Below are 13,640 nucleotides of genomic sequence, written 5' to 3'. Positions count from 1 at the left end.
CTGGGACTTCAGAGTTTCAAATGATTTAAACTCACCATGTTTAAAGAGGTCTTAAAACCTCTTTACACCTACTTTATGCCATCCCACAAAGCTCGACACTGTTTTGTGGCAGAAGGTTTGGAATATTTATAAGCATTGACAAAATATTAAACGGATGACTACTGTTAAAAAGTTTTCTCAGTTTTCCCCACGTCCACATAGCATTATAGTGGGTTATGCTTTATTACGTGAGGTAAGTCATTTAGGCGTTTCCCTAGAAAGCTAACAGGTGAGGATGGTTTACATAATACTTCCTCAATATTTAGCCGTGGCAGCCCAGAATGTTCATGTATCCAGGAAGAAAGAAACCTCGCTTGTATTGAGTAGGGCTGTTCGATATAATGATATGTATCGGATGACGATGTAAAAACATCTATCGTTTCATTTTACGCTATCGTTTGTTTCGTGGTGTCTCAAAATAAACAGTTTACAGCAATATTTGTTCATGGTTCTGATGGTCACTGTAGTGGCTATATTAATTTCCTAAAGTTCTCTCGTTCTCTTATATTTAATATAACCACACTACAGACGGACAAGTGCCTGTTTTTATGCGTTGTCGTTAGCAACAACGACGGTAACACCATCGCGCGTCTGCTTGTTTATGTTCCACATAAACCTTTCACAATAAAGCTCAAGATCATGTTGAGACTTTTCAAAATAAACTGAATCACGTGAAAGAGCAGATTATTTACGGATGAGAAGTAAAAAAGAGCCGCCAGGTGCTAAAAAATAAACCTTAGACTCAAACGTTAGAACAGGCTTTTCCCCGCAGCACGCCGTGTAATAAATACTCACAAAGAAAACGGCGCCGTTACAACTTATGTCTAAAAATGTGTAGTTTCATGCATCGGTTAAAACACTCGACTCCAGCTACACGACGCCCAGCTGGAAACACTTCACACAAGTCGAGATTCACAGAATTTACAGAAAATGTTACATTTTTGTGATTTATATCGTTATCGGGACGATAGATGTCTTATATCGGGATATGAGATTTTGGTCATATCGCACAGCCCTAGTATTGAAAGAACATAATTTAATGTTTGGCACTCCCCACCCGCCCAGATCTTTCGGTAACTGTAGTGTCTCCAATTTAATTTTGGGTTTTCTTCCTGCCCAAATGAAATCCACCAGCCTTATTATTACTTTAATGTCTTCTGATTTCAAAATTGCAAACAACATGCCTGTGGGATATAATATTTTGGGTAGGATTACCATCTTAATGAGATTTATTCTTCCCAGAAATGATATCGGAAGTGACCTCCATCTTGTCAGCTCCCAAATATACAAAACCTGATGGTGCCCAGTGAAAAGGTCCCCTCCACTACAGTCATTACAAAAGATTTATCAAAATTTACTTTACATCCAGATATAAGACCAAAGTCCTTGATACACCTGGTAAGAACAGGTAGAGAGTTAGCAGGGTCAGTCAATGTCAGAAGAATATCGTCTGCATAGAGCAGAATTTCAGGTTGTTTATCCCCAATTTTAACTCCATGAACACTTGGATTTTGTCTAATGGTCAGAGGCTCAATGGCCAAAGCAAATAATAGTGGTGTCAATGGGCTACCTTGGGCTGTACCTCTGCTCAATGTAACTGGGGAGGATAGCAAGCCGTTAGTTAACACAGATGCTGTTGGTATTTGTATATAATTTTGATCCACCCCAGAAAGTTTTTTCCAAACTCAAATCCCATTCAATTCTACCAAATGCGTTTTCGGCATCCATAGAAACAACAACCCCAGGCATTTGATAAAAATTTATAAAGTGAATAATATTAAATAGGCGTCGAGTATTGTTGTAAGAATTCCTCCCCTTAATGAAACCTGTTGGTCAGCATGCACAATAGAGCACATTACCTTTTCTAGCCTAAGAGCCAGTATCTTTGAAAGTATCTTATTATCAACACCAAGAAGGCTCATAGGCCTGTAAGATGAGCATGACTCCGGGTTTTTATCTTTTTTAGCTATCAATGTTATATTAGCCTGGTACATAGATTCTGGGAGTTTCGATTCTTCAAGTGCTTTATTAAAAACCCTTAATAATAAACTATTTAACTTCACTTTCATTACCTTAAATTCTACTGGGAAGTCATCTGCCCCAGGACGTTTCCCTGACTGCAGTGCAGCTATAGCTTTATCCACCTCCATCAGTGTTATGGGTGACTCCAGCAGGCTAACCTGATCTTCAGAGAGCTGAGGGAATACTAAGTCGAGTTAAGCCTTGTTATGTCCATCTCAGACTGGTATAAATTTGTGTAGAATTCTCTAAAGCACTCATTAATCTGACGGTTTCCTACTTGCCTTTCACCATTCACATCACACATTAGGCTTATTAGCTGATTCAAAAAGCCGTCGTCTGGCAAAAAGGACGTCTCTTTCAGCCTTTCGCATTATCAAATTACGCAAAGATGTCCTAGCAATTTTAAGCTCACTTAATGTTTCAGCTGATTTTGTTGCATAATATCGTTTCTCCAGCTTTTTTATATTATTCTCGATCTCTAACTGCCTTGTTAATCGTTGTTTTCTTTTATGACTTTTGTATGAAATAATCATCCCTCTCATGTAAGCCTCATAACTATCCCATGAGGTTCTCGGGTCTATCTCCTCTATAGCAGCGGTCCCCAATCTTTTTTGCGCCACGGACCGGTTTATGCCCGACAATATTTTCACGGACCGGCCTTTAAATACAAGAGGATAAATACAACAAAATAAAACTAGTACCGGTACCAAAAAAAATATTTATTCATAACACACGTGAAAAGACCCAGGAAAACAGAGTTAACGATAAAAACGATAACAAAAAACCCTGAAAACGATACATTTCACACCTGAGCCTCTACTCTCACGGCCCGGTACCAAACGACTCACGGCCCGGTACCGGTCCAAGGCCCGGGGGTTGGGGACCGCTGCTCTATAGCATTATTTCTAAAAATAATGTTGTTTGCTCTGTTATGAAATGTATACATTTCTCATCCAAAAGGGACAGTGTGCTCATCTTCCAAGACATGGGGCGCTCAATATGTCTCATGGGTTGAATGGTTAGGAGTGTGGTCAGAGAGACCTATATGACCAATCTTTACCTGCTGAACCAACTGACTGATACTTGGACATAAAAATATAATCTATACGAGATGCTGACAAGTGAGGGTTAGAGTGGAAAGTGTACTCTTCAGATAATGGATTATAGTGTCGCCAGACGCCCATAAGGTCAAGCTCATTTACAATTTGCCAAAGGGCTTTGGAATTTTTTGTCAAAGTAGATTGTGGGGGAAGTTGATCCATTTTTTGGGCATAAAACACAGTTAAAGTCACCCGCTAATATTATATTAGCACAGTCCATGACCTCTAATTGACTAAATAATACCGTGTAAAACTCATCATCCTGTGCATTCGGCGCATATATATTATCTAAGAGAACAGTTTCCCCATGCAACATCCCTTTAACCAAAATATATCTTCCTTCATTGTCCTTGTGAGTGGCTGTAACAGTGAAAGGAAGGTTTTTGTGTATAAGGGTAATAAACCCCCTTTTATTTGTGGAGTAGGATGAAAAAAAATTTGACCAACCCTTTCTCTACAGTATTTGTGTTCATCATCTGTCAGATGGGTTTCTTGCAAAAAAGCAACGTGAATCAAATCTTTCTTCAGAGAATTTAGACTTGACTTTTTTTCACCACATTGTTGGACCTTTTAACATTCCAAGTACTTATCTGACATATAAGAAGAGTAATTGTGTTGTTTACATATTTAACCAAATCTGCATTTGACCAGTCTGAACCTATCGACCAAAATAATTGAGCATAAAACAAGAACTCTGGTTCCCAGCAAAACCTGAACACAAAGCCTGGAAACCTCAACCCTCCCCAACACAAATAACAAATCCTCAGCGTCGCACATGGTCTCATTTTCGGGGCTATTGCTGGCTGCTATGTCACTGCTAGCTTTCGCTTTGACTCCTCGTTTGCATGTTTCTCTCTTTTTGCTTGAATCGAAGGTGTGCAAAAAAACTCGTCTAAAGACATTATATAAACATTCGAGGCAATTTGTTGGCAAAATGAACTAAAATACTAATATTTTACAGCTGGCCAGTGCAGAGCTCATAAACTCACATCTGCTCAGTGCAACGCATCACATGACACATCACGTGGTTAATAGGTTCAGACTGGTCAATTAATCCATTCTAAATACATAGGAGCAGGTTTTCAGGCTTGTCCCTCCACCACATTCAATAATCTAAAGATTGGCATCTTAATAAAATGCCTGGCTAATGTTGGGCTTGAGTAAGAAATCACACGTTTCCTGTGATAAACAGTTTAAAGGTACAGAGGTGAGCATCAAAAGCATACATTTCCTTTGTAATCCACTAAACACACGAGCTGTATAGTTGTTCTGTGACTGCACTTCACTTTCTAGGTTTTATGATGATTAAATACACGTCATTGGTGACATGCAGGTGGGAACAAATTACAGACCACAGTGAAGATGGAAGATTCCAGGGCAGAGGCCAAAGTCGAGGCCTCTAAGCCTGTCGCAGCCTCTTCAGGGTCCCAGGAACCCAAGAGTGACATTCCAGATCTTTCCACATCATCCCTTGCTGTACTGCAGAGTGATGTTCAGCCTGTTGGCCATGACTATGTTGAAGAAGTGAGTTTGAACAAACTGGGACATACTTGGGAACAATGCAGGAGTTCAAACTTGGAGTGTAATGTGTTGCTTTCTTTTCCAGGTCCGCAACGATGAAGGCAAAGTCATTCGCTTCCACTGCAAGTTGTGTGAATGTAGTTTCAATGATCCAAATGCAAAGGAGATGCATCTAAAAGGTCGCCGGCATCGCCTGCAGTACAAGGTTAGTCTTCAAGCACTTCCCCAAATTAACAGCTGACAGCAGGAAATGCTCTTTTGATAACACGTGTTCCTATCATACACATGAGGGAAAGCCGTCCCCTGATCCAGTCTGTGTGTTTGAGCACTGCACAGGTGAACTGCACTAAACTCACCTATCTTCACATACAGTGTTGTGCAAGAAGTCACTTTGTTATTTTTTACTTTCATTCAGCCAGACTGTAGCAGCTTCTCCTCTGTGACGACAGGGCACATTTTCCTGCCACACACTGTACTTTATTTACTTCACTCCCCTTAGACAGACGCTCGGACTGCATGCCCTGCTTTGTCACGTCGCACACGCTCCTCTGGTCGTGCCCCGTTGTACTCGATGCTTTTCAGAGCCTCTCTCAAGGATGGAACCATCGTTGTCCACACAAAAGACAACTTGGCAGACAACTAATTTTAAACTGTATCTCACAGCACTTTGTTACAGTATCATCATCATCATCATCATCATCATGTCGTCCCTCGTGGCATATGGTCAGCGGGGGGCACAGCTGCTTAGCCTTACGTTTATAACCAGTCGAGTTCTTGATTGCAGTTTTTGTTTTGTAGAAAAAGGTAAACCCAGACCTCCAAGTAGAAGTCAAACCCAGCATTCGAGCCAGAAAGATCCAGGAGGAGAAGATGAGAAAGCAGATGCAGAAAGAAGAGTATTGGAGAAGAAGAGAAGAGGAGGAGCGCTGGAGAATGGAGATGAGGTATGGCTATGATCTTGTTATTAGTGGGTGGAGATGGTGGAGTCATGTATGCACCAGTGCCTTATCAAAAGGTCACCTATGGGCTGTAATATTATGTCTGTTTGCGTAATTGGTTGTTACATTTTAATAATAATAATAATGGATTGCATTTATATAGCGCTTTTCGGGACCCCTCAAAGCGCTTTACAATTCCACTATTCATTCACTCTCACATTCACACACTGGTGGAGGCAGCTACAGGTGTAGCCACAGCTGCCCTGGGGCAGACTGACAGAGGCGAGGCTGCCATATCGCGCCATTGGCCCCTCTGACCACCGGCAGTAGGTGAAGTGTCTTGCCCAAGGACACAACGACCGAGACTGTCCGAGCCGGGGCTCGAACCGGCAACCTTCCGATTACAAGACGAACACCCAAGTTTTGAGCCACGATCGCCCCATTTTCCTTCTATAAAGTACAACAGATGATACACGCTTTTTTCCCAGGAGCAGTGAAACGTTTCTACATGGTGCAAGAAGCAGACAGATAAAATATTTGAGTGAGACCAGTTCTGGTTTACATTTTCAGGCGTTATGAAGAAGACATGTACTGGAGACGCATGGAGGAGGAACAGCACCATTGGGATGAGCGGCGTCGTATGCCAGATGGAGGATATCCACAAGGGCCTCCGGGCCCTCCCGGTCTACTCGGAGTCCGCCCTGGCATGCCCGGCCTGCAGCCTCAGGGGCCTGTGGTAGGAGATGTCTTTGGGGGTTTTGTAATAAGACACTAATAGAGTAGTTGTAAAATAAATAAGCTCTCAACAGAGCTTATGGTTGACGGTGCCACAGACTGAAAGCTCTGTCCCCCAGTCTTTAGTCATGTACAGGGAACAACTAACAAAGTCTGAGCCCATCACTGAAAACAATGAGCATGCTGGACTTAGCAGTGAACAAAAGGAAACAAGAGCCTGGCTGATCTTTAGGATATAGTTCTAGGAACTGTGGACCCCTCTGCTGCCTGCGGTTCTGTTGCACTAACGAACATTTGAGGAAGATTTATGGCTTTTGCAGTGAAGGCTCCAAGAACTTAGCTTTTCTCTTATCTGGTTGTGTATTCTGAGTTTGACTACAATGACCATCTCTTGTTTGAATTAACAAAAAATGCAATTGACAGTTATTGTTAAAAAATAACGCGGTTTTTTTTCTTGGTTTGGCTTTTAAGAGGTGAAATGTATCATTTGAAAGTCTGTTTTTTTTATACCTGTTTAAGCTTTTTGATCTTAGCGCTGGCATGTCATTTAATAAAACCTAAACCTGTTTGAACTGTTCCATCTTACAGCCTCCACGCCGGCCCGACTCCTCAGATGACCGCTACGTTATGACCAAGCATGCAGCCATCTACCCCTCAGAAGATGAGCTTCAGTCCATCCAGAAAATTGTGTCAATTACAGAACGTGCTCTCAAACTGGTGTCTGACATAATTACAGACCAGGACAAGACCAAAGAAGAAGACAAAGAGAAGAAAGAACCAGCAAAAGACAGGTCTGTGGGTGGATGAAAATCTTTAGTTTTAGTAGTAGAACAGTCTTTGATGAAGCCCCTAACCCACCGAGACAGTTTCAAGGTCGGTCAGGAGCCAGTGCCGAAGTTCAGATCATTTCTGTTTGGCAGATCCAATAGCCCTTTACCACTGGTACGTACTCAGCCTGGCTCTTTTAGGGTGTGCGGTTAGGTTGTAGTAACCTTGAGGTTAGAGGTCAAGTTGAAATGTGTGATAAGCTGAGCACACAGTGATGCAGGGTTTTGATATTCATACTGTGGGTGCATCTACTAGGTGGCCATTGCCACTATTTTTAGTACCTTCTCCTACTTAGTACCTACTTCCAGCTGCGTTGCTATAACAACCCAAGGCACATTGAGGTGGTGCTGTTCACATGTATGTAGTGCTGCAGAGCTGTGCCCCCCGTCTTGTCCCACATGTGTGCGCTGGGTCGGAGATGCTCTGAATCTCACTGTACGTGTGTGTAGTGACAATAAAAAGGCAAAACAACTGACACAGTGCAGTCGGTGCTCCTGGGGAAGGAGGGGGTGTAAGATTGTGCTGAGAACCACTTACTCCAAGGTTTGACTCTCGTGTCCGAAGAAAAACTGATGTAGTGACATGGCTCTCCTGAGGCAGGAAAACTCACTTAGAGGGATTTCAAGTCTAATAGTTGCTGTTGTGCTTTGCTCATTTCCCAGAGCCCTGAAGGGAGTGATGAGGGTTGGTGTCCTGGCCAAAGGCTTGCTGCTCCGTGGGGACAAGAATGTCAATCTCGTCCTGCTCTGCTCTGAGAAGCCCACCAAGAGCCTCCTCACCTCCATCGTGGAGCACCTCCCCAAACAGCTAACAGTAATATCTTCACCATGTCACCCCACACTTGTTCTTTAGTGGCAGCTTTGACAGACACCCCACTTAGATCACCCGCCTCAGTTCGGACACAAGGCATACAAACTGCTGTTTTTATGAAGACCAACTTCTTTCTTCAGATTGCCTAAATATTTACTTGTGAATATGCCTCAGAGTAATCTGTTAGATGAGAGTATTGATACGGCAGCCTGTCATGTGATCTGTTGTGTACTTGCACCAGTTCCAGTATTTTTGTGCCCCACAGGAGACTTCCTGAGGGGTCCTCATGAACTGAATGAGGGTATAAACTGGAGGGGTTCAGCAGCTTTCAGGGATGAAGAAGCTCTGATTTTCTTGCTGCATATTACAGAGTTACCGTACGCACACACAGACTGGGGCTGCGATGCAGAGTAACCTCACCGCTATGAAGCTGGTTTACCTTCTTAACCATCATAGGGTTTAACTATACATATGAAAGTGTCCACTGATCTGACTACGTACGCCCCTCAAGTTATTTCTTTTGGAAATGAATTGATTTTCACTTTTTAAAAAATGTTCTCCTCCAGATGGTAACATCAGAGAAATATGAAGTCAAAGGGTCTGTCCAGGAAGCAGCCATCATTCTGACGTCCTGTACCGAGCCAAAGATGCAAGTGACAATCACGCTGACGTCACCCGTCATCAGAGAGGAAAATGGCCGGGATGGAGGTTGGAAACCCAAGACAGCCTTTCGCTTTCTTTTTTTTGATATTTATCTCTCTGTAAAATCAGTTTCAGTATGTTGGTTGACGCTCTGAAGAGCACTGTCCTGCTGGCACACGGTGGTTTTGCCGTTGTAGTGGTCTAGTCAATGTTCCTTATTTGATTCAGCTGAAAGAGCTCATTAACATGAGAGATCATTTCTTACCTTTACTGTGTTGTGCACAGTGTGAACTGCCTTTATGTAAACAGCAAATTATAGTTTTTAAAACCTAAATGAAACCTCAGATTTCTATAATCTGCTTTATGAGACGTCCAACCTAAATATTGTCTGAGTCTTGTAATTGCGTGGTTCTCATTACTACTTTGTTTTGTTGTAAAGAAAATGAAAAGGGTATGTGCCAGCAGTATTGCTCTCGTGCTTTTGCTCTGTAATTCTTACCTCTCAGATGCTATCGTTATCCTTTAAACAAAGCATGATCAGTGTTTGCATTGTGTTAAGTCTAGTTATTCCCAGGTGAGATTCTGTTTTGTTTCCTGTGTTTCAGGGGATTGTTTCCATTTTGTTGTTGGGAGACATACATTACTTTTTTTCCAAATTTCCATCAAGCTATGCGACAAAAGACAATTCCTGTACGCGTCTAAGTGATAAATGAACAGACGTAGGAGACACGACATGTCTTAAAGTTTAATCTGAACTAGTTGTGCACAGGTGGGAATTTTGCGTTGCTTTTGTAATCAAGATTTGGCCGAGTTGGAGAAATTTGGTTGTGATTTTGTCACAGGAAACAAATGTTCCTTTTGTGTACTGAACACTTCACCATGCTGACGTCCCCTGTTCTAAAGTGCTCCCCTGAGTTGATTCGTGTCGTCTTTTTACATAAACTGCACTCAAAATTGGGCTCAAAGCGGCTCATGTTTAGCTAAAAGCAAACACCTTTAACCTCAGACATTATGAAAAAGGAGTACAAACGATTTGAAGATGGTCAGCTATTCTACTGAATCAGTAACTGTGATGATTGTTCTGAGGATTATTCTTAGGGGAGTATTAATAAAAGTTCAGGAAAGGAGACTATGGCAGAGGAATCTGTGGTTGCACCTGAATATGGCTTCTGGTATATAATGATTGTTGGGGTCTTATTCCAAACTACTGATGTTAGGTTTTTGCATGCATGATATCCTAACCCTTTTGTTTTCTTGTACTTCTCCTCTTCAGCAACCATTGCTTCCTCTTTTTATATATATTTTTTTATCTATATCTATATATATCTATATATAGATATATATATCTGATGTAATATACAACTTGAGCACAGAGTTAAATTTTTCCTCCCCCTCCCTTTCTTTCGACACTAGTACATCGTCTCCTATGAAAGGGTTGGTAGGGCCTGAGAGCTTCGGAAGGATTTTTGACCAAGGTTTTCTCACATCCCAAAAACTTTGCCACACCTACTGTTGCTGTGCCACTTTTTTTATCAGGTCACTTGCTATTTGCCCGCTCTTCCTAATTGTAACACAGTTCATCATTAGCTGTCGAATCCCTTGATTCTCAGTGCTTGAACAAGAAACATCTACAAAACGTCCATATTAATTTACCAGTTGCCAACAAACACAATTACCTGATAAAACAGTTTTGGCTTCAAACATTTGTGACCAACCACTCAGTGTAGCTATGGTATTGGTCTGTTCGTCTTAGGTGAGTCTGTAAACATAATGACCTAACATGCTGTACGCTGTCTGCAAACAAAGCTTCGACATTAGTGTTTTGCTGTGTTTTTCAAATGTCAGTGATCTCTTTGAAATTCTGAAAAAGCAAGTGTAGGTTGTTATGGAAAGAGAAGCTGGTATGTGTGGCAATGTGTTTGTTCTCTGCCAGCCTCGCTGACCTGGTCAAACACCCATTCCTCATCACCATTTTGACACTTGGAATTCATTTTTAGATGTAACCTCGGGTATGGTGAAAGACCCAGTGGACGTCTTGGACAGGCAAAAATGCCTTGACGCTCTGGCTGTTCTGCGCCACGCTAAGTGGTTCCAGGTTCGGAACATCATTTTACTTTCTTCTTGTAGCCTTATGAGATGCATTATTTCAGTATATTCATTTGTTTGGTTTTTTTGGGTTATAATTAAACTATTTATAGCAAAAACACACACACATATATTCAAGGATGTCATCTGTGCCAACAAAAATCTGGTCAAAGTATGTTGTATGTAGAGATGATAACCCAAGTTCATTTGAATCTCTCACAAAAAAACCTCCTAGCAAAGAATTGGCATCCTTGTATCCCCAATCCAATTTAGACTGACATATAGTGACATGTGATTCCATAAGGCTGCACAGTAACCAGCACAAGGTTGTACCATCCAGAAGTGCTTTCATGTTCAATGTTTGTATTGTTTTATTCTATATATTTTGTACAATGAGGATTGAGAGAAAAAGGAACATCTGTATATTTTGCTTTGATTTTGCTACCAGGCAAAACACAGGCAAAGTAAAACAGATTTCCTTGCCTCTTTCAGTCCTTATATTCTCCTCTCAGGTGGACTCTTGTACTTTAAGTCCCTGTTTGTGAGATACCTGGACAAATCTGGGGTCAGGGTTTAGAAGATGGCAAGAAAAGTCCTCATTTCTTGTGCATCTTGCAAACTGTGACTTCCCTTACTAACTGCGAGGTCCAAGACTACTGGGAATGGCAGCTGATTGCAAACAGTTATGGCTTATATGCAAATCGAACCATACTCAAGCTTCCATTATGCACAGTAGTATTTGGAGCCTCTACAATGAAACTGATTAACGTGTTTGGTCCATCTCTTATCACGCTGGGTCACTCCATAAACCTAACTTTATTGCATCAAAGGCTAGAGCCAATGGTCTTCAGTCCTGCGTGATCATCATCCGAATCCTGCGAGACCTCTGCCAGCGAGTTCCCACGTGGTCAGCATTCCCCGGATGGGTAAGTGCCATTAACATTAGACCTCAACCGCAGTGCGTTTTGACACTTTGTGGTTTTTATAATGGAATTGTAAAATTCAGAGAAATTTCTATGGTGGTCTTGACTTCCTTCAGATGCCCCCCCCAGGCACCTCATTGTGTGGGTTAATATGCTGAATGAAGTCTGTTTAGTGCCGGAGGAAATGGTTCATTTGTTGCTTTGCCTTCATGTGCATTGAATTGATATTACAGTCACAGAAAGTGTTGTGGTTGTTTTGATAAATCAGATTCTCAAAGACTAAAATGAAACAAAAATAGAAATGAAATTTCCTTAATTTTCCATTTCTGATTATAGAAGAATGTTCTCGGGAAAAATAAAAATGCAGGGACGAAGTTACCCTGCCCAGGATGGGTATACAGAGGCCCCACTACAGAGTCCCGTTCACAGCTGGTGGGCAAAGAGAAGACAACAGTCCACCCTCCTGTGGCCTTACCACCTCCAGTAGATGCCATAAGGGTCAAGTGACAATCAAGGGTAGAGGCTGTGGCATTCCAGTTCCCGGCTGCTGGGACTGGCTATAGAGATCGAAAATGTGACGTCATTTCCGGAGTAAAACCGCAAAGGATTGTAGGTACAAGTGGCTACTGCGCACAAGACAACAGTCACACAGAGATAAACAGAGACTCAAAGAATGGCAAGAAGCTGTTGTATTATTAACTGCCATAGCCGGTCGCATGACAGCCGCTGGAAGCCGACGGGTAAAGCGATCGGTTTTTATCGGATTCCTTCGTGGAAGAAAAATTGTTCAAGTCATGTTTCCGAAGTCACGAAGAGGCGACGGAGGGCCTGGATTGTGGGGCAAGTCCCGAAACACACGGTGGTGCAAGAAATCCCTTTCACTGGAAAGAACAGTGACTGTCGCTGCCCCCTCTCTCTTCTAGTACTGCGGAGCAAAGAGACAGACAGGACGGCCGGGGACGTCGCTGGGTTTTCTTTGCCCCGTTCTGATTTTAGTGGGGCGACCGTGGTTCAGGAGGTTGGGAAGCTCATCTTGTAACCGGAAGGTTGCTGGTTTGATCCCCAGCTCTGTCTGTCTTGGTCATCGTGTCCTTGTGCAAGACACTTCACCTACTGCCTACTGGTGTTGACCAGGGCAGCTGTGGCTACAACTGTAGCTGCCTCCACCAGTGTCTGAATGTGAGAGGGAATGAATAGTGGCATTGTAAAGCGCTCTGAGGGTCTTGAAAAGCGCTATATAAATGCAATCCATTATTATTATTATTGCTGTGGCTGATGCCACTGGACTTTTAGTCTTGTTTTTATGTTTTTACTGTGTTCTCTCCCTGGCCATTCGTGTTTTTAACTGTTTTAAATCTTTTATGTGAAATTAATTATATTTTGGTAATCAAGTTTTATATTGTTCTATTGCCTTGGCTGCTCCACTGCTCTGTCTGTTTTTTGAAGGGTTGCCCTTTACTTAGAATAAAACCTGGTGTCCACCTACATATCGGGCTACTCGGCACATGTCAGTGTCCTGTACCCATCCGCCGGTAAACTGAAGCTGGGCCTGTTGCAGGAATCTGAAGTTACCAAACCCTTCATGAGTGTATGCACTCACACTTAGGACCATATAATTATAAATATGAGCGCGATGAAAGCTGGGCAGCACGCTAACGTCTTTAGTCCGCTCTGTGTGCTTGTATGGGTCTAACCCTTTCAACCCTTTGATTTTTTTTTTTTTTTCCCTCGTACCTTTTTTATTTATTTTTTTTAATTTTTTGGCCTTTTGTCTGTCTTGTCTGCCATGCTCTCCTTCGTTTTGTACATAACTGTTTTTGGAGCAAATAAAATGCAAGTAGGGATTAAAACAGCAGAATTAATGATTACCCCTTGCTGGAAGTGCTAGCGCTTGATGCAGTGTTTTAATTTTGCTGCCACTCGTACCTGCAATGCAACGCGTGAAAGTCACGTGGTCTGTCGATCTCTGAATGTCACCTCTTTGGTTGGGAAGGAGC

At 42.2% G+C, this 13,640-nt stretch overlaps 1 protein-coding gene across 2 annotated transcripts in view; it reads left to right on the top strand.

Moving 5' to 3' along the window:
• The window catches only part of zfr (zinc finger RNA binding protein), a 41,249-nt gene that overhangs the window by 20,414 nt on the left and 7,195 nt on the right, over positions 1-13,640 (top strand). The window contains exons 9-17 of one of the 2 annotated variants that reach the window (XM_040046495.1): positions 4,495-4,685; positions 4,768-4,887; positions 5,481-5,626; positions 6,191-6,356; positions 6,944-7,146; positions 7,846-7,996; positions 8,560-8,701; positions 10,633-10,730; positions 11,551-11,646. In XM_040046495.1, the coding sequence (XP_039902429.1) occupies positions 4,495-4,685; positions 4,768-4,887; positions 5,481-5,626; positions 6,191-6,356; positions 6,944-7,146; positions 7,846-7,996; positions 8,560-8,701; positions 10,633-10,730; positions 11,551-11,646 (1,313 nt within the window). The remainder of the gene's footprint in view (positions 1-4,494; positions 4,686-4,767; positions 4,888-5,480; positions 5,627-6,190; positions 6,357-6,943; positions 7,147-7,845; positions 7,997-8,559; positions 8,702-10,632; positions 10,731-11,550; positions 11,647-13,640) is intronic. The other variant, XR_005698002.1, reaches the window with a different exon arrangement.

This window comes from Simochromis diagramma, unplaced genomic scaffold, assembly GCF_900408965.1.
Source record: "Simochromis diagramma unplaced genomic scaffold, fSimDia1.1 OVJJ01000005.1, whole genome shotgun sequence".
In the NCBI taxonomy this organism is placed as follows: Eukaryota; Metazoa; Chordata; class Actinopteri; order Cichliformes; family Cichlidae; genus Simochromis; species Simochromis diagramma.
The sequence above is the reverse complement of the archived record's forward strand: the minus strand, read 5'-3'. Positions and strand labels throughout refer to the sequence as shown.